Source organism: Schistocerca serialis, chromosome 2, assembly GCF_023864345.2.
Source record: "Schistocerca serialis cubense isolate TAMUIC-IGC-003099 chromosome 2, iqSchSeri2.2, whole genome shotgun sequence".
Lineage (NCBI taxonomy): Eukaryota > Metazoa > Arthropoda > Insecta > Orthoptera > Acrididae > Schistocerca > Schistocerca serialis.
In genome coordinates, this window is record NC_064639.1 from 891818592 (window position 1) to 891840267 (window position 21676).

The 21676-nt window shown below is 38.2% G+C and overlaps 1 protein-coding gene across 1 annotated transcript in view; it reads left to right on the plus strand.

Annotated features, from left to right (window-relative positions):
- LOC126458230 (dynein beta chain, ciliary-like) overlaps window positions 1-21676 on the plus strand; it is a 477648-nt gene that overhangs the window by 56525 nt on the left and 399447 nt on the right. The window contains exon 5 of the mRNA XM_050095128.1: window positions 11843-12012. Coding sequence (XP_049951085.1) covers window positions 11843-12012 — 170 coding nt within the window. The remainder of the gene's footprint in view (window positions 1-11842; window positions 12013-21676) is intronic.

Consider the following 21676-nt stretch of genomic DNA (forward strand, 5'->3'; position numbering starts at 1 on the left):
TGAACAGTCTGGTCTTCTCTACAGTCACACTGATCATCATCTTCATCAGTGTAGCCCTGTCTTGCTAATTAACCTTTTGATCTTCCAGCTCCAGATTTTAATTTGTTAAGGGACCTCCAAGTCATCTGTTTCTCATTGTAGCTAGGGGGCAGAGTTTCCGAAATTCTGTTTCAGCCAGGGGGGATGGTAAGTCACAGCCTTCCATAGTTGTAACCTAGCTTTTTTGGCTCCAAGTACCGTCGATGTTCTCCTTGACTTCTGTCATTGCAGCCCATTCACTCCCATAGAGAAGACGCATTCTCTCCTGCTCCACTTTCTTTCTTTCCACATTTGTGGTTATTTCTTTTCAAACAGGAGATGGTGCTATTGCTGTGAAGTGGTAAAGTCATTTCACTGTAGTGAATTTCAAGTAACCCGTTACGATTCTGCAGGTGTGATTGAAACCTATTTCCATTTGTTTAGCATGTCTTGAATTGTGCCAAACAGGATATGTATACTCTGCTGCAGAATAACATAGTGCTGTTACATAGGCACATAGAGTTTCAGGTTGACTACCTCATTTTTATCGATCTGGCCAGTTTCCATGGGAGACTATTTCTGATGGAAATTTTGACTTTCAGTTCATGCAGTGCTTCTTGAAAGTAAGAACTCTATTACAAACATGTCACTTCTAGATATGTAGGGAACTCAGTGTTCCAATTCAACACTGACCGTACTATCTTTAATCTGTGATCAGCTTCCCAGTTTCTCAGGTGAAAAGCACGTACTTGTGTCTTTGTGGGATTTGGTTTATATTGTAGTAGCTGGAGAGTTGGTTGAGGGAATTTGTGAGTGTGTTCTCTGATGATTCAAAATTCTTGGCCATGTTCAGTTTTTATTAATACATGTGGCAAGTGCTCCTGTATTAATATTTGCAACATGTCTAGTTTGTTTCCGATATATTGCTCATTTAAGTGCATCAGTTTTAAGGTTGTTATGAACCATGGACCTTGCCGTTGGTGGGGAGGCTTGCGTGCCTCAGCGATACAGATAGCCGTACCGTAGGTGCAACCACAACGGAGGGGTATCTGTTGAGAGGCCAGACAAACGTGTGGTTCCTGAAGAGGGGCAGCAGCCTTTTCAGTAGTTGCAAGGGCAACAGTCTGGATGATTGACTGATCTGGCCTTGTAACAATAACCAAAACGGCCTTGCTGTGCTGGTACTGCGAACGGCTGAAAGCAAGGGGAAACTACAGCCGTGATTTTTCCCGAGGGCATGCAGCTTTACTGTATGATTACATGATGATGGCGTCCTCTTGGGTAAAATATTCCCGAGGTAAAATAGTCCCCCATTCGGATCTCCGGGCGGGGACTACTCAAGAGGATGTCGTTATCAGGAGAAAGAAAACTGGCGTTCTACGGATCGGAGCGTGGAATGTCAGATCCCTTAATCGGGCAGGTAGGTTAGAAAATTTAAAAAGGGAAATGGATAGGTTGAAGTTAGATATAGTGGGAATTAGTGAAGTTCGGTGGCAGGAGGAACAAGACTCCTGGTCAGGTGACTACAGGGTTATAAACACAAAATCAAATAGGGGTAATGCAGGAGTAGGTTTAATAATGAATAGGAAAATAGGAATGCGGGTAAGCTACTACAAACAGCATAGTGAACGCATTATTGTGGCCAAGATAGATACGAAGCCCACACCTACTACAGTAGTACAAGTTTATATGCCAACTAGCTCTGCAGATGACGAAGAAATTGAAGAAATGTATGATGAAATAAAAGAAATTATTCAGATTGTGAAGGGAGACGAAAATTTAATAGTCATGGGTGACTGGAATTCGAGTGTAGGAAAAGGGAGAGAAGGAAACATAGTAGGTGAATATGGATTGGGGGACAGAAATGAAAGAGGAAGCCGCCTGGTAGAGTTTTGCACAGAGCACAACATAATCATAACTAACACTTGGTTTAAGAATCATAAAAGAAGGTTGTATACATGGAAGAACCCTGGAGATACTAAAAGGTATCAGATAGATTATATAATGGTAAGACAGAGATTTAGGAACCAGGTTTTAAATTGTAAGACATTTCCAGGGGCAGATGTGGACTCTGACCACAATCTATTGGTTATGACCTGTAGATTAAAACTGAAGAAACTGCAAAAAGGTGGGAATTTAAGGAGATGGGACCTGGATAAACTAAAAGAACCAGAGGTTGTACAGAGATTCAGGGAGAGCATAAGGGAGCAATTGACAGGAATGGGGGAAATAAATACAGTAGAAGAAGAATGGGTAGCTTTGAGGGATGAAGTAGTGAAGGCAGCAGAGGATCAAGTAGGTAAAAAGACGAGGGCTAGTAGAAATCCATGGGTAACAGAAGAAATATTGAATTTAATTGATGAAAGGAGAAAGTATAAAAATGCAGTAAGTGAAACAGGCAAAAAGGAATACAAACGTCTCAAAAATGAGATCGACAGGAAGTGCAAAATGGCTAAGTAGGGATGGCTAGAGGACAAATGTAAGGATGTAGAGGCCTATCTCACTAGGGGTAAGATAGATACCGCCTACAGGAAAATTAAAGAGACCTTTGGAGATAAGAGAACGACTTGTATGAATATCAAGAGCTCAGATGGAAACCCAGTTCTAAGCAAAGAAGGGAAAGCAGAAAGGTGGAAGGAGTATATAGAGGGTCTATACAAGGGCGATGTACTTGAGGACAATAGTATGGAAATGGAAGAGGATGTAGATGAAGATGAAATGGGAGATACGATACTGCGTGAAGAGTTTGACAGAGCACTGAAAGACCTGAGTCAAAACAAAGCCCCCGGAGTAGACAATATTCCATTGGAACTACTGACGGCCGTGGGAGAGCCAGTCCTGACAAAACTCTACCATCTGGTGAGCACGATGTATGAAACAGGCGAAATACCCTCAGACTTCAAGAAGAATATAATAATTCCAATCCCAAAGAAAGCAGGTGTTGACAGATGTGAAAATTACCGAACTATCAGCTTAATAAGTCACAGCTGCAAAATACTAACACGAATTCTTTACAGACGAATGGAAAAACTAGTAGAAGCCAACCTCGGGGAAGATCAGTTTGGATTCCGTAGAAACACTGGAACACGTGAGGCAATACTGACCTTACGACTTATCTTAGAAGAAAGATTAAGGAAAGGCAAACCTACGTTTCTAGCATTTGTAGACTTAGAGAAAGCTTTTGACAATGTTGACTGGAATACTCTCTTTCAAATTCTGAAGGTGGCAGGGGTAAAATACAGGGAGCGAAAGGCTATTTACAATTTGTACAGAAACCAGATGGCAGTTATAAGAGTCGAGGGACATGAAAGGGAAGCAGTGGTTGGGAAGGGAGTAAGACAGGGTTGTAGCCTCTCCCCGATGTTGTTCAATCTGTATATTGAGCAAGCAGTAAAGGAAACAAAAGAAAAATTCGGGGTAGGTATTAAAATTCATGGAGAAGAAATAAAAACTTTGAGGTTCGCCGATGACATTGTAATTCTGTCAGAGACAGCAAAGGACTTGGAAGAGCAGTTGAATGGAATGGACAGTGTCTTGAAAGGAGGATATAAGATGAACATCAACAAAAGCAAAACAAGGATAATGGAATGTAGTCTAATTAAGTCGGGTGATGCTGAGGGAATTAGATTAGGAAATGAGGCACTTAAAGTAGTAAAGGAGTTTTGCTATTTGGGGAGCAAAATAACTGATGATGGTCGAAGTAGAGAGGATATAAAATGTAGGCTGGCAATGGCAAGGAAAGCGTTTCTGAAGAAGAGAAATTTGTTAACCTCCAGTATTGATTTAAGTGTCAGGAAGTCATTTCTGAAAGTATTCGTATGGAGTGTAGCCATGTATGGAAGTGAAACATGGACGATAAATAGTTTGGACAAGAAGAGAATAGAAGCTTTCGAAATGTGGTGCTACAGAAGAATGCTGAAGATTAGATGGGTAGATCACATAACTAATGAGGAAGTATTGAATGGGATTGGGGAGAAGAGAAGTTTGTGGCACAACTTGACCAGAAGAAGGGATCGGTTGGTAGGACATGTTCTGAGGCATCAAGGGATCGCCAATTTAGTATTGGAGGGCAGCGTGGAGGGTAAAAATCGTAGAGGGAGACCAAGAGATGAATACACTAAGCAGATTCAGAAGGATGTAGGTTGCAGTAGGTACTGGGAGATGAAAAAGCTTGCACAGGATAGAGTAGCATGGAGGGCTGCATCAAACCAGTCTCAGGACTGAAGACCACAACAACAACAACAACAACATCTCTTCTTGATGATTTAGCGCCTTCAATGAATCACATTTATTGAAATTACTTTTTTTTACAATAACCTATTACAAAAAACTGGGTTTTTAGGACTGTCCTTCAATGATTGATCACTTGTTTCAAACCCTTGGCTTTTCTTTGAGTGAATGGGATTTAGGCACTTCCAAACTACATCTTTGACATTAGCATAAGGTCCTTTATCCTAAAAAAAGTCTCGTGGTTGTAGTCCAGAACAAGTGCATTCTCTTCCTTATTATTTTTGTTGCACAGTTCACTTATGCGGAAAAGTAGCTTGGCCTTTCTCTTTTGGTTTATGTGGCTTCCATGTCTTGGATGTCCATCACAGTTCATTTGACGTATGCCTAGCAAATGTACATGGCTAAACTTATCACACAGTTTCTTTAGCTCAGAATTGTAGTATCAAACCTCTTTATTTACACATGACCAATGTAGCAAATCATGTTGCTCTGCCAACGTCTGCACCAGCCATCGATTCTCTGCAGGTCTTCCTGCATTTCATTACAGTCTTCTAGCATTTTGAACCTTCCTGTAAACAACAGTGTACAGTCTCATGGTTTTGTGTTATAGTATTCCTGAAATGATCTTCATATCTGTTTGTTGATTGTATTCCATTAAGAAGATGCATTGAGTTCTATATGCAAAAAAGTCCTGAATCCAGTCACAAATATGGTAAGATACTTGGTAAACTTGTATTTTGTTCACTAAGTGAATGCCTTCTGGACGATGAGAAACATAGCATCAACCTGGGTGCTGTTGTCTATGCTACTCTTGATTCCTTGTACAAACAGAGTTCTACAGTTGAGCAGTTTTAGTTGATTTTCTAATTTCCAACACTTATCTCAGTATCTGGCATTTCAGTATTCATGCCATGATTGAAAAGAGGTATCGTATTACGATCTTGCATAGTGAAACAATTTCAGAAGACCAGATTCAGTATGTTGGCATACTCCAGTCATCTCCATTTTTAATGCTTTATTTTGTATGACAGTATCCTCATGCATGAATATATTTAGAATGTAGAATTTAGTATTTTAGCTTTCTGTCTGTTGTCTTAAATTTCAATACTAAACTAATCCATAATAAATTAGATTGAAGGTAGGGATCCAGTCATTGAATTACACATGAACAGAACTTTCTAGGGTTTCCTGATGGACCCCTCACCAAAAACTGACAGTGGAAATTAATGTAAACTTTCTGCATAGGCCTGCTCTGATAATTGCACAAATTACCATTAAGTTTTTCAATTAGTTTCCCTGCATTCCCTTTTTAGTGAGAATATAGTAGCCTTATTTTGGAGTATTCTCCGAAAGCTACCATTAAACCAGGGTAAGACTTCCGCTTCTTTTAGTGCTTCACTTGGTACATGTTTATGTATACTGCATTTTGTAATGATGTTTGGATTTAACTACAGTTGTTCTGCACATGTCAAGCTTGAACTAAATGTTCTCAATTCATTTTTAAGTTGTTATTAGTGACTGTCTACCAATCTGACCAAACACAAATAATGCATGTCTCTTGATGACTGTTGTCCCTGCAATAGCATTATGATCGATACTCCCTCTGTCAGTGGTGACACACACATACAAAAAAATTGAGTATGTTTGTAGTGTAGTGGTCTAAAATATTTCTTTCACAGCTCAGCTGTCAGACTAGTTGTTCAACACACTTGTGTGACAATAAGTTAAATATTACTTAACTAGATGCTCTGCCTTCACCACTGATAATGTATTTGTAGATTTCCCACTCAGTTCTAGACAGATTAAACTCACCATTTACTCCTACCATAGGGTCAGGTTATTTTCTTTTTACTGGGTTTAATCTTTCTTTGAATGACTCTATGGACTGAAGAAGTGTCTGAATCTAGTGAGTATCATAAATATTTCACTGTAAATCTAAGTCCGCCAGCTGTGGGTAATATTGTGCACAGGAGTTTTGACTGAAATTCATCTTAGACCTCATTAGACTTGTTACTTTTTTGTGGAAGAACACTCCAGCATAGTGAGTATCATAAATATTTCACTGTAAATCTAAGTCTGCCAGCCGTGGGTAATATTTTGCACAGGAGTTTTGACTGAAATTCATCTTAGACCTCATTAGACTTGTTACTTTTTTGTGGAAGAACACTCCAGAAAAACTGTATGATTTATTCAAGAGAAAGAGCTTCACAAATTGAACAAGTCAATAAAGTGTTTGTTACTATTTTTTTTTTAAAGGACGTTCAATCTGTCCAATAAATGGGGTGTTTCAGAAGTGATGGTCGATAATTCACTCATGGGAAGTACAAAAGTAGGTACAAAGATCAAATAAACATAGATCCACACATCAACTTTTGTTGAGATACAACACATTTTCTGTTGCTGTTCACCAGTGTCTAGGAACACATGGCATCTCTAAACATTAAAGTAGGCATTTGAAATGTTGTCCATGCATCTGAATGCAACATTGAACTCGTCTCTGAAATGAGTTGTGAACCATCTCAGGCAGACGTGGGGAATTCTGTAAATGCTGGAAGGCTGCGTCAATCTGCAAGTGTAATTCCTCAAGAGAGTTGACCCTTAGTAGCACAGACCAGGCTTTTGACATGAACACACACACACACACACACACACACACACAGAGAGAGAGAGAGAGAGAGAGAGAGAGAGAAAGAGAGAGAGAGAGAGAGAAATACATGAGATTTAAATCTGGATACCTTGGAGGCCATGGCACAGGCCCTCATTTTCCTATCCAATGTTGACCATATGTTCGAGTTAGAAGCCGGCACACTCGTAAAAGAAAATGTGTGCTGGAGCACCATCATGCATGAACCACATGTTGAGGCATTGGTTCAGTGGGACATCATCATGTGCATCTGGAAGCACAGTCCACAGAAACCACATGTACTGCTGTCCGATTAGTTTCTGTAGTGGGAAGTGTGGTCCAATTATGTGGTCTCCAAGGAGAGAAGTCTGCAGTTTTGAGGCCTTGCACTCACTGGACACTGGAGACGGTATGGGTGGAGTACGTGCCAATATAAAATCCACCACACACTACTGTGACTCAGGACATAGTCTTGGGTAGCAAACCTCCATGTTGAAGTACTCGGACATCCGTGGACAATGTGTAACACCCTTTCTTCAACATTGGGTATTATGGATGTCGGTCGACCTTCTCATACCTGGTGTCCAAAGCTCCCAGTTTCTCTAAGGTGCTGATGTAACTGGCTAAATGTACGGCTGTCGGGTTGCTTGCAGAGAGGAAAAGCTTCTTCTACTCTTCATTGGTGTAACCTCTGTCCATAGTGCCTTCATGTTCATAACTGAGTGTGAGGCTGGTACATCACAGTGCACAGAGGGGAAAAGGCAAGTAATTGTGCGTGCATAAATAAACAGATAGTTGAACTCGAAACTTGAAATACCAAAGTAATATCCAGGGTGTTTACTGTTGATTCCCAACTCGAATTAATGTGATACCTCAGCAACGGTTGATTTGCAGACCCATTATCATTACAGCTTTTTAGCTACTTTTGGCCTTTACTTTCCATATGTGAATTATTGACTATCACTTCGAAACACCCATTTATTCACCTTTTGTCAAAAAATTCCCTACTCCGTACTATGGGTTTCAACTAACTCTTAGTTCCTTATATGATATGGAGACAACTTCTTTCTAAAAGGCTTGGATTCTGGAACTTTACTGTGAATAAGTCAGCCTTTAACAACTAAGTTCTTAAGAATATCACTCGCTGCACTCCCTGTCAGGTCTGTTGTAGTAATTTATTTACTTTATTAATGTTTTAGGTTTTTTATTATTAGAATAAGCAATGCAACAAAATATTCTTCAGTAAGTCAAGTCACTGTGTTACAGTTAATTAAAATAAAATGTTGAACTTAAAATTATTTCCACGTTACAGAAACCACCATCCATGATACCCATGGAATACAACAAATGTAACGTAATGACAAGGATTTCATATGGGGTTGTCAAAATTTGGTGCCAACACGGATGATGATCTAGAACTGATTGCGGCTTCCTTCTGAGACACACACTGAGTTCACATTTGGTTTTTTCCTGCACAGGATGCCATTTCAATGGTGGGGGCCATCACACACCTAACACATAAAGTGCTTCGTTTTTCCTTTCTGTGGTGGCTCATATATGTTGGAGGAGCGATGTTTGTTTGAATGGAAAGGTGAGACCTTTTTGGTGTGTCTTATTATCAGCAGAAGGCAATGCCTGTTTGTTAGGTACATGGGACTAACCTCTCAGCTATTTGCTGCATACATTGTTGCCTGTGAAATATCTCCAGATCTAGGTATGACCTGTCAGTCAGTATCACGTGTCTGCTTAGTGCTAGATCAGGGTTCTAACTATGTTGGCCACAGGAGTAACTGGCAATCTCTAGGATGTTTTTACAACTACAGGAGACTGCCTTATCACTGCATCACTGGCACAATTAGCAAAGGTCCCATGCCAGCCTCTTCAGCAGTGCATAAATGCTGCAGTTTACATCCATTTGAACCTGTTGACTGTACTTGAGTCTTGGCCTCCTTCTAAAAATTCCCCCCCCCCCCCCCCCCCCTCGCCCTTGGGTTGTGTCAAACAACATGGCCCAAAGCTCCAAAATTTATTGTCCCTAAATAGAAAATGGAAGCAGCATTTGTGTTCCTAGGACCTTTGTTGTTGTGCTTTAGCCAGACTTCATTTTGCATGGTGTGGACACAGAAGTTGCTTGGCTTGCCCCATGGGCTGCGGCCATTGACTGATTGTGCCCAGTTTACTATTCCCAACATTCATTCACCGAGGTTGCAATACTGATGCTCTAGGTACTTGCATTAGTCATTAGGGCCTCTTGACAAAACTACCCATTGAACACAATCCTTTCAGACCATTAAGGGTTTGACAAGACACATGAACAACACTAAGCCTGGGCAGAGATGTGTTCACAGCAGTCTCAGCACAGTGCCTCTGAATCTCGAGACCTGGGATCAGCAGGACAGTTTCTTGTAGTGATCACATGGCGGCAGGCCCCTTAACCCAATTTTATCATCCAGCTGTCATTCAGTATTTGTGTGACTATTTATTTAATCTGGAGGGCTGCAAATATTGACTCATCATGCAGTGAGCAGTGAGGGTTTGTGAACAGCCATACATTCATTCACAAATCCTTCCCTTAAAGTCTTCCCTATAGTGTAGGTTTGTGACAGTATGAAGTAATTGGATAGATAAAAATCTACTCACCAAGTGACAGCAGAGGAATACACAAATAAAAAAAGGTTTTACCTATTCAAGCTTTTGGAGCTAGTGGCTCCTTCTTCCAGCAGAAGGGTTGAAGTGGAAGGAAGAGGGGTGAAGGGAAAGGAACTGAAGAAGTTTAGGGGTAGAGTTTGGAAAAGTCACCCAGAACCCCAGGTCGTGGGAGACCAACCTGACAACAGAGAGGATGTGTTGAACAGCAGACAGTTACATTTAACAGTAGGCTTTTAGAGTTTTAGCTATTGGACAAAGTACTTTTTCAGGTAGAGAAACACATGCAGGCACAAACATGGCCATAGTTGCCTCCAGACATGCATAATAAACCTTATGAACTAGTTCTAGAGGAATTTTGTCTCTTTTGTGTTCTAGTAAAGTTCATCAGTTTTGTTCATCATATAGTGGAGATGCTGAGTCACAGAAAGGCACAACAAAAAGACTGTCAGAAAGTTAGCTTTTGGCCAACAAGGCCTTTGTCAAAAGTAGACAGCATCCACTCCCCCCCCCCCCCCCCCCCCACCACCACCACCACCACCAAACACACACACATTTGACAGTCTTTTTGTTGTGCCTTTCTGCGATTCAGCATGTCTACTATATGGTGAGTGGCAATTGTCCTGTTCATACATTGTTACATTCCACCCTGGATTTTCCATTGTTTGATTATTTTGCCATCAGTTTTTTTATTATTTATTTTTAATTTTTTTTGTTAAATGGTGTATGTATGTTTGTGTGTGTGCGGGGGGGGGGGGGGGCTAATTGTTCTAGAGTAGCTGTTCTAAAACCAACAGAAATCCATTCTGCCTAATAGACATGTAAACATGGTATTATTATCCAAAACATAGATATCAATGACATTACTTGCTCTATGTGCAGACACCTGAGTAGCATAAAAGATATGGAAAGAACTGCTCATCACTCATTGTAGAGACTGGCATGTGGCCGTCAATATAGCCAAATGTGAGGCAGTTGTATAAATTGATCAAAAAGATTTTTATGTTGGTTAACTGTACCATTGCTATTCAACAAATTGGGCTGAGTCTCAGTTGTGTATTTCATAATTGTATTTATCTAGAATGATTTAGGATGAACATAAAAATTTGGATTTGGTATCATCCACAAAAGAGATCATGAAGTATGAAAGAAAAACGTATTGTCTTGACAGTTCCTTACTAGTGCCCATCCTGTGTGATTATGTATGACATTAAATTGGTGGAAGAGATGGAAAAAATTGAAAGAAGATCTGTATGAGGTGTCAGAGGATAGTTTAATCAGTTTGACAGAACCACAGAAGTGCTCAACATGAGGTATTCTACGAGAAAGATGTTGTGCTTGACATAAAGATATATGTTATGAATTCAGGTTAATTAATTAGTTTCATATTCCATGGCTCATTTTGTACTGTAAATTGTAATGATGTGGAATGAGTCATTTTACATTCACATCATCAATTAATTTGTAAACATGGCTGCATGCTGAACATCTTGAAGTTGTGTGTGTGTGTGTGTGTGTGTGTGTGTGTGTGCGAGAGAGAGAGAGAGAGAGAGAGAGAGTTTGTAATTCTTATACACCCTCCTTTTACACATTACAGTGGAGCTCATCTACAGAATAGGAGGACTTGTCAACGAGAAACTTTTTCAGTTTGTTTTCAGATTTTACTTTGCTGTCAGACATTTTGTATCACTAAGTAAGTAATCAAAAAATTTTGTTGCCACATTGTGCACCCATTTTTTTTGCTAAAGACAACCTTAACTTGGAGCAATGAATGTCATTTTTTCATCTGGTATTGTAATTATGTACATCATAGCTCCTTTTGAGCTGTATAGAGTGGTGTTTGTTCCAGTACAAGTCAATGGGATAGAATGATACTTATGTAACTGTCTCCATGTACAATATTGTTACCAACAGAGTGCATATATAGGTGTACGTAAATCTGACCTGCTGTCAGGTAAATACAGGATACAGTTGGAAGCAACTGTTGGGTGACTCCTCAGGCCTTGTTGGTCTTAGCACGATCTACAGTGTGCTAGCAAATGCATTATTTGGTGATTCTCAAATGGTTGTCTTGTGTAATCAATATCAGACTTTGTTTGAGAAACGTGCATTTCCCTGGTGATAGTGATTTTGTAATTTTTGAAAATGCTTTTCCCTTTTTCAGCAGCCAGAGTATTATCAACTTCTTGTCACTGAATTCTGTATCATCTTTCTAGAAATAGTGGGGCTGTCACGTGTTGTAGGCAATACAACTATATCTCTGTTACATTTTAGATTCTACTGTGCTTTTCCTGTAAATTGCTGATTGGAATTGTTCTATTTCAGATCGATCATTATGAAAATCTATATATGGAGATAGAAAGGATGGATACAGAAAAAATATTTTCTAGTTGGTTTCGTGTAAACTTGCGTCCATTTAAACAAGCTTTACTTAACACAGTATGCAAATGGAGCAATATGCTAAAGCAGTATTTAGCAGTACACGTCAAAAACAGGTATGATATTGGGTGCGTTATGTATTAGTGTGATGGTTCTTTTGTACTTGTAATATTTCAGTCACAGCACATACATTCTGGCTGCACATCAAACAGAATACCAACTCATACTGTGGGGAATCACTTTTGTCATCAGCAGTTTGACAATGAAGTTGTGAAGCAGTGGCCTAGTTTCTGCAATCACCATGTTGCATAGTATCTTTTTTGGTTCAGTTTCAGGCTTTAGTACACTGTCTTGGAAAGTGAAGTGATAAGGGGATATTGATTAAAATTCAACTATTGGATGAGGGTGTGCTTAGTGATCCCTTTAATTTCCAGCAGAAATGAATTTCATGATTGCTTTCGGTTTCTCCTATCTTTTACACCTATTTTAATTTCAAATCATAATTACACAAACAACATGAAGTATGGGGGTGAGGGAGGATTATAAAGTTTTAACGAAGTTACATATTTTATTTTTGTGTAATGTTACAAGTCTGCACTCATAGCAATGCTGAAATCGATGAGCCACAGTATTATAGCCCTCCTCTGTAGGAGCCAAAGCAAAATGGCCGTGCCCGTCTCCATCTCAGCTCTGCCCATCTCCATCTTATCAGAGGGCTGTGCCCTTCTATTTTGGCTACTCTTAACGGCATGCTGTGGTGCTACTGCTCAGTGATTTCAATGTGTACCAGGTCTGCAGATATGTAACTGAAACAAACAAAAAGTTGAATATTTAACTTAATTTTTTTGTAGGTGATAATTAAAACTTTATGGCGACCCCTCATATGTAAGGACAGATGTCTGTTGCCACTATAGTGGTTGCAGAAATATAACTGTGTGTATCTTTGTTTATCCTCCCTTGTCCCTCAGTCAACACTCCCACCCTTAAACATTAATCATAAAGCACTGTTACAGTTATGTTTTGCACTCATGCATAGCATGACACATTTCAGGAATTTATTTACATTATCAAGAGCAACTATTTGCATTGGTATTTTATGTGATGTTTGTGTGTGTTTTGTTCTACCCTGTCTTGCCATGCAGTTGTCTTTTAGCACTTCTACTGCATTCAGACAAAACAGAAAATAATAATATTGTGACATGCGTCATGCTACATACAAGGACAAAAACGTGACCAGTGCTGTGTTTTATTATGAAATCTTTAATAACACAGTTACAGGTTTTCTAAAAACATTGATTATGATGAATGAATTAAACTCCCATCCTTCCCTTGCAGCCATCCACACACAAAGCACTGCCTTAGCATAATATAAAATTTTATATTATTTCACTACTTCTATTTATACTGAATCAGGGATGTAACATGAATGATGTATGAATAGGGGCTGCTTCTTTAAGTGTGAAGGGAGTTCTTATAGAACTCTTGTTAGCTAAAAATCTTTCTTAGAAACGAAAGTGGATATTACAAGTTGCCCATAACTTTACAGATTTTTGAGTTCTAGTAAACCTATTATTCATTGGCGTATTGTTTCTGGTAGGAATAGACTGTACACTTACTTTTATACATTTGTATTCAGTGTTAAAGTGGTTGAATTCCAGACTGAACCTTGTTATAAAAATTTAAATGAACTACTTGTGTAAAAAAAGGAAAAATAGATACAATCTAAGTTTATATTTCATATATGATTATCCTAAAGCTAGATATAAAGGTTTACATCAAATACAAGAAGAAGAGGGGATTGGGTGAATCGGAATTTTATTACCTAACTACATACATACATATTTTATTTATTCAGATATTGGGTTTAATTGTGCAGAAGACTCATCAGTATAAGTAAAATAATTGAGACACATACAGTGTGTGAAAAGAAAACTGAAATTAATCTTAATTTACAACCATCAGTACAAGTTTATTATGTTACTCTACAAAGAAAATTTTAACACCATTTAAAAGTTTTGTGACTGAATAATATAACTTTTTGCACAAGTATAGGATGTATTTTCTTTTCAGAAAATCTGGTTCTGTACTCTGAAGGTTTTTGGTTTTCACTTCTAATTTATCGTAAATGTTCATAACAATGTGTCTAGGAGTCTGGGAGTAGAGTTTTAATCTATAAGATGTTAAGCACGGAATTACTTTTGTTTCTAGTATCATACTTGTGCTGAAAATATTTTATTGTAATTAATTCTGGATTGTTATGTATAAAAACAATCAATTAATAAATGTTAATACACAGAGTAGTTAAAAAAATTAGGAATGAAGCTACCTTTGTTTCTAGAATCATACATGTGTTGAAAATAATGTCCTACAAATAATTCTGTATTGTTATTGCTATAATCGTGTACACAATACTTGAATATGTGCCGTGGCACCAGACCACTGGTGCGCTATACTTCGTGTATCCTGCAAATGGCATCTGCACGGGCCGGCCACCAGAAGCCATCTGCGGTGGGCCTGGTGACTTTTGCACAAGGCATAGCATTCTCTGTGCTGTGTACCAGAGCTCTCCTCTTTATAAGTGCAGTGCAACAGGCACCTGGTCTCATATTCTGATCTTACTTATTGTCAGCCACTGCTTATATCAGTACGTGGATTGTTTCTATGTTAGAGACTGTGTTCTTGACTGTTGTTCACTTGTATGTGGAAGAAGAATAAACTTCTATTCATTATATCCATGCTGTTGTTTGTGTCTTACAGCACGATACAATTGGTGATGAGTGTGATGTTCACTTCTGTGTGCTCAGTCTATGTGGTTGTTCCTTCAGTTCTCCTGTCACTGGAGGCAGTGCTCCAGTCTCTAATCAAGCAGAGCAGCTAGTTGTTGTGGTTGCTGTCATGAGTTTGTCGGCCATGTTAACTATGCAGACTTCCATGTCAACAGTGTACCTGCCGCCCTTTCCCACCCATGATGATAGAGTCGAAGATTGGGAGGTTTAGGAGAAACAGCTTCAGCAACACTTCCTCGCTTTTGGTGCCAGTGATGCTATCATCTACAAGGCTTTTTCCTTTCTTGGCTTTCTCTTCAGACGTACCAGCTGTTGTGCCATTTAGCCCTGTTCTAGGAACATACATTTGATGTTGTCAAATTATCACCGTAAACACATGCATGTGATTGCAGCACATGTGGAGTTCTATTGTTGTTGTAAACAGCCTCACCGGGCCTTCCAGACCTGAGTGGCCATTTCTGGTCATCGATTGTCAGTCAGTTATTGGCCAAACATAAAAAGCCACCACAACCACAACAGTGGTAGTGCTCTGGGCTTCCATCTTGCCCACACTGTTGCATACAACATTACAGGGTCACGTGCCTTAAGCACAGGACAACTTGCGACAGCTGTAGGAAAAAAAGAAGGACATATAGTGTCTGTGTGTGGTTCTGAGTGCCCTCCTGCAGTCATGGACACATGGACATTGATGTTAATTGTGTGTCTTCGTTGCTTACAAATCATAACAAACTGTTTATCGAAGTTTGAGTGATGGACAAAGTGCTCAGACTACAAGTAGACATGGTTGCAGCAATGACCTTATTGAACTCACAAACTTACATGGATTTGGGATCTTCGCCATTGTCTCTGGTTACTCAATGTTTGGTTAATTGCAACAAGTAGTATATTCCAAATTTGGAACAATTCGTGATTTCCGTTCTATGTAAATCTTTGTTTAGTTCTTTGACTTTTTTGCTAGTGCATGATATGATACTGTCACCGATAATTTGTTTGGTCTGTATGCTTTCGGTGCTTTTGGTTTTTCCTTTTCTGATATGGTGCACCTCGTTTCCAGCTATCTCCCTTACCAGTAGTTAATTTCCCCATGTTCCGAGTTCTTGTCTCTTTTCTTGAATTGATTAAGTTGTGCCACTAATTTTGTGTCCCATATTACCCTCAAGCCTACAGTACGGCCTCGTTTTACTATTCACACCCTTTGCTTGATAAAGAGGAATCAGAATTGGACAGGCTGACATTGCTGTGGATCATACAGCCCATTACATTGAGTTAGTGGTCTATCCCCCCTTGTGACTGTTAGTAACAGGGTGACTAAAAATCAGTAATACTGGAAATTATCAGAAAATGTCATGGATGTCGGAAATATCATGGAAATGTCAAGGAATTTCATAAAGTTATCGTAGAATTTTTTTGCGTTTACACAATATTTTATTATTTATTTATTTTTAAATTACCACATAGAGGGGTTGCTTTGAGCGAGCATGATCTTTGATCATAGCACGCCATCTATGGACTGCAGCTGGAAGCATACTATGCATTACTGTTTGTAACAAAGTCATAATTGTTGAAACCTATATTAATGCTTATTGTTCTGTATTACAAAGTGTGGAAACCTGAGTTGTTGAACTTTCTATGTGCATACAGTAGTGTTCTCTTACTAATACAGGTACTATACTTCATTTTTTATGTAGAATAAATTGCTTCAACACTCAAAATCCTAGTACACGTCTTGAGGTATCTTGACTGTATAGACCCACTAGTTTAATTTCAAATTTTGTATCACAAGTAAGTACAGTTTCTAAGAAGGACCACCTGTATAATGCTCTTTTGAAAACCCTTGCTACTTCTATGCGTCATTTACACCATCATTTGTGTCTTTAGGTAAATACGGTAACAGTAAAGATATCAAATCATAAATTGGGTGTAATAACTGTCAAAAGTCACACTAAAGGATTAAAACATATTAGCAAATTTAAAATCTACTAGAAAATCAACTGCAAACTCAGAAATCACAAAATACTGTCAGCTCCTTTCTTCTCTTTGAAGAAGTAACCCGAGCAGAAGTACTCTGATGTATTTAGACACTGATGACTCACAAGTCAATGCACTCAGCTGGAAGTGGCGTACATTTATTTTTAAAAATATTTCCAACGATAGTAAAATATTCAGAAGAATCCAGCTGCAGCAAACTAAAATTGTGTACTCAGTTCTTTGTGCAACTGCTGCCTATAATAAAGATAGATGGAAGGAATCTATTACTTCTTGTAATCATATTGTCATAGGATTTGATGGGTCACTGAATAAAGTTTGTCAAGAAATTAAAATGGATATGAATGTCAGAGTTTGGTGCAATGAAAAAAATGAAGTTTGAACACAATACTTAACATTCTTTTTTTTATTGTACAAGAGCTTCTGATCTTCTCCTTTCATTCAAGGACATGCTTCTGCTTTTTATGAGCCTTAATAAATTTTTACACATCTCAGTGGATGGACCAAATCATAAATTTTTCAGAGCTACAGTCTACTAAAGAAGTCGATGATCCAATGATACATGATATAAGCAGCTGCGGTCTTCATGTCATGTGTGGTGCATTTAAATTTGGAATTGGAACATTTTTCAATATTTGAGGTCAGTTTATTATCTGTTTATAGATGTACTGACTCTTCGTCCTCAATTATGAGGTATACAGGATTAAACCTATATCCTAAAAAAATTTGTGCAGTCTGTTGGGTAGAAAATGAAAGTGTTGCTACAAGTGCTATTGAAATTATAAGAATCTTAAAAAAATGGCAGAGGCCTTGCCCTGTAACAAAAAAGAACTGACTAACACCGTCTACAATGTTGTAAATGGTGCTCTTTCAGATCCTTTACTGCCAAGAAAATTAGAGTTCTTTAGTCATTACCAGCTGAGTCACAACTATTCCTAGTCACAACTATTCCTACAAGAATATCAAATTATCTATATCTACCTACATCTACATCTACATCTATACTTTGCAAACCATGAGGTGCATGGCAGAGGATACGTCCCATTGTACCGGTTATAAGGGTTTCTTCCTGTTCCATTCACATACGGAGCATGGGAAGAATGATTGTTTGAATGCCTCTGTGCATGCAGTAATTATTCCGACCCTATCCTCATAATCCCTGTATTGAACGACATGTAGGTGGTTGTAGTATATCCCTAGAACAGTCATTGAAAGCCAGTTCTTGAAACTGACTTTCTCAGGATAGAAGAATCTGCCATTTCAGTTCCTTCAGTATCTCTGCAATTAAACAGACCTGTGACAGTTCAGGCTGCCCTTCTCTGTCTACGTTCAATGTCCCATATTAGTCCCATCTGGTATGGGTCTCTCACACTTGAGCACTATTTTAGGATGGGTCGCACAAGTGATTTGTAAGCAGTCATTTGTAGACTGATTGCACTACCCCAGTATTCTAGACATTTAGACCAAGTTGCCAATCTCTGCCCTTAGAATTCTTATCACGATCTGACTGAATATTTATGCAGCCTCTCTCAGATGGTACTAAGTTATAGATAACTGCATCATCAGCAAAAAGCCTGATTTTACTGTTAATGTTGTCTGCAGGTCATTAATATATAACATGAGCAGCACGGGTCCCAACACACTTCTCTGGGGCACACCCGAAGTTACTTCTAAATCTGATGATGACTCTCTATCCAAAACAACATGCTGTGTTCTCCCTACCAAAACGTCCTCAATCCAGTCACTAATTTCACTTGATAGCCCATACGATAGACTTTTGACAATAAGCATAGGTGCAGTACTGAGTCAAATGCTTTTCGGAAATGGAGAAAGACTGCATGTACCTGGTTGGCTTGATCCAATGTTATCAGTATGTCATGTGAGAAAAGTGCAAGCTGGGTTTCACATGATCAATATTTTCGAAAACAATGTTGGTTGGCATGGAGGAGGTCATTCTGCTCAAGATACCTCATTATATTTGAGCTCTGAATATGTTCTAAAATCGTAAAACAAATCGATGTTGTGGATCACTTCTACTACCCTTCTTGTAGACAAGTGTGACCTATGCATTTTTCCAAGAACGGAACACGGTTGTATTTTCGAGGGATCTATGATAGATTATTGTGAGAAGAGGGGCAAACTCGGCCTCAAATCCAGTATAGAAACTGACTGGGATTTTATCGGGGCCTGAAGCTTTGTTCAGTTTTATTGATTTCAACTGTTTCTCAACTCCACTGACACTAATATTTATTTCATTCATCTTTTTAATGGTACGAGGATTGAACTGGGGCAATTCTCCTGGGTTTTCTTATGTAAAGGAACATTTAAAAATGGAGTTAAGCATTTCAGCTTTTGCTTTGCTACCCTCGGTTTCAGTTCCGGTCTCATTCGCTAGGGATTGCACACTAAGTTTGGTGCCACTAACAGCCTTTACATATGGCCAGAATTTCTTTGGATTTTGTGAAATATCATTTGTCAATATTGTGCCAGAGTAGTCACTGAAGGCATCACGCACTCCTCTCTTGACACCCAAACTGTTTCATTCAGCATCTCTCTATCTATAGCCCTAAGCTTTTTTACATATATTATGTAGTAATCTCTGCTTCCTTAGAAGTTTCTTTACAGTGACTGTACACCATGGAGGTTCCCTCCCATCATGAATTGTTCTACTGGGTACATATCTGTCCTGTGCATGGTCAACTATTGCTTTAAACTTGAACCATAGTTCCTTTACATGCTCCTGACCTGTGCAGAATATTTCAAGTACCTCATTGAGATATGACATTACTGATTTTTTATCTAGTTTACTGAACTTATACATCTGTCTGCTTGTTTTAGTTTTCCTTTGTAGTTTGATAATCATTGTTGCCACAACTGTGTCATTGTTACTGATACCAGTTTTGATGTGGACATCCTCAAAGAGGTCAGGTCTATTTGTTGCCATTAGATCCAATATATTTCCATCATGAGTAGGGTTCCTGACTATCTGTTCTAGGTAATTTTCAGACCAGGAATTTGGTACAGTTTCACGTGATGTCTTATCAAACCCACCACTAACAAAATTGTAATTTTTCCAATTAATTGTCAGATAATTAAAACGTCAACTGATGATTACAGTATGACTTCTGATACTGAGTCTTGCCCAAACAATCTCTTGTAGCTTCAGTTTCTATCTCGATATTTTTGAGTTTCTTGTCTACTGCAACAAATGCACCACCTCCATTTCCCATTTGCCCATACTTTTCACATACACTTAAATTTTCCCCAAAAATCTCATTGCTATCAGTTTCAGGTTTCAACCAGCTTTCTGTACCTAGTACTATGTCAGCTCCAGTGCTTTTTGTGAGTGCTTCAAACTCTCTCACATTGTTGCTACTGCTTTGGCAGTTTACCATTAGGATTTTAGTACTCTCACCTATGGGAAATACATAATATAATGAAACAATTTATCAAAGCAGATGTACTGAAGTCTGTTGACTCCTTATCAGATATAGACTTAAGTGAAAAACAATTTGCTTCTGTACAATCAAGTAGACTTAGGATTTGCTGCTAAAAAAGCTATCAAAGAATTAAAAAATAACAAAAAAAGTCTACAATCTTATGATTTCACAATTTAGAAAAGATGCCACAACTGCTCTCACACCTTTTACAGAAAAATTAGTGATGCAATCACCCTTTTTATATAAGCTTATTAAAGCCATCTCATGGTTTGATTCAAATTTTGTACATTTTCCTAAAGTCAGAAGTGGGAGATTCAGAAGTCTACACACTGCTTTGAATGGAAATAATTTCACCAGTGGTTTTGTGGCTGATGAAATTGCTAGGGATTTCAACAATTTATGTTTTCAACCTTCGGCACAATGACTTTTCAGAAGTTATTCAAGGGGCAACAAATGATTAAATTGTTTTTGGAATGAATTAATTCTTACACAGATCAATCTACAATCATTAGTAAAACTGTTAAAGATCGTTATGATTTTATCTCATGGCAATGCTAATATTGAAAGAGATTTTTCTGTCAGTTCTGAGTACTTAGTTGAGAATATGAGAACTGAAACTTTAATTGCTCAGCAATTAATATATGTCTTTATCCTAGTGAAACAAATAGAGATGTTGCAACTCTTAATGTTCGAAAACATTTAATTCAGTTTTACTGGAACTCACATTCAGAATTGTCAGGAGAAACTCAACATTGGAAAAAGGAAGCTATAATACTGAATTAGAAGATTTGAAAAGAAATGTGTAGTAAATGAAAAGGATTTGATCTCAAAAAAGGTAAACTTTTAGCTGAGATTCAAGTGAATGATGAGCAATGTAAAAATCTTCAATAATTAGATCTAGCAAATCTCAGGATTTTAATTTGAACAAAGTTCATACTACAAGTCATTAGCTTATTTTTGTGCTACTCATTTTGAATTGTATACATTTTATAAGATTGTTTAGTTTACTAATAATATACCAATTGTGGCAATGTACTAAAAACAAATAAAATAAAAAATAAACTATTTGAATAAACACAGTTAAATATGTCTTCTTAATTCTTGTGAGTTTTGTACCAGATTTAACTATTGGCAATTACAAAACAATTCAAAACTTCAATTGTCTTTATAATACAAATAAAATTTCAAAATCAGGGAAAGGTATTACAAACTTTACTGGAAAACCTGGAAATATGAGGGAATCATTTTCGTGTACCCACTCGTCTCATCATCTTTGTCCTTTGTGCCAACTACAAAGTTTCAGTTAAAGCTCAGTCTGCCATTGAACCAACTCTTTGCCCCATCTGGATGAGTTATTGGCTTAATAGCACAGCTTGTCTGTGGTCTTACATACTGCAGGCTTGTAATGCAAGTTGGCCAAATCACAATTTTTTCAAGCATCTCATTGTGTATTTGAGGTATGAGGTCTCTTGAGATTGTGTTAAGCCTTTATGTCATCATGTTGCTGCTATCACAGCTTTGCCTTGCTTAAAAATTTCAAAGAGCTCCAAGGATTTTAGATAAAATAA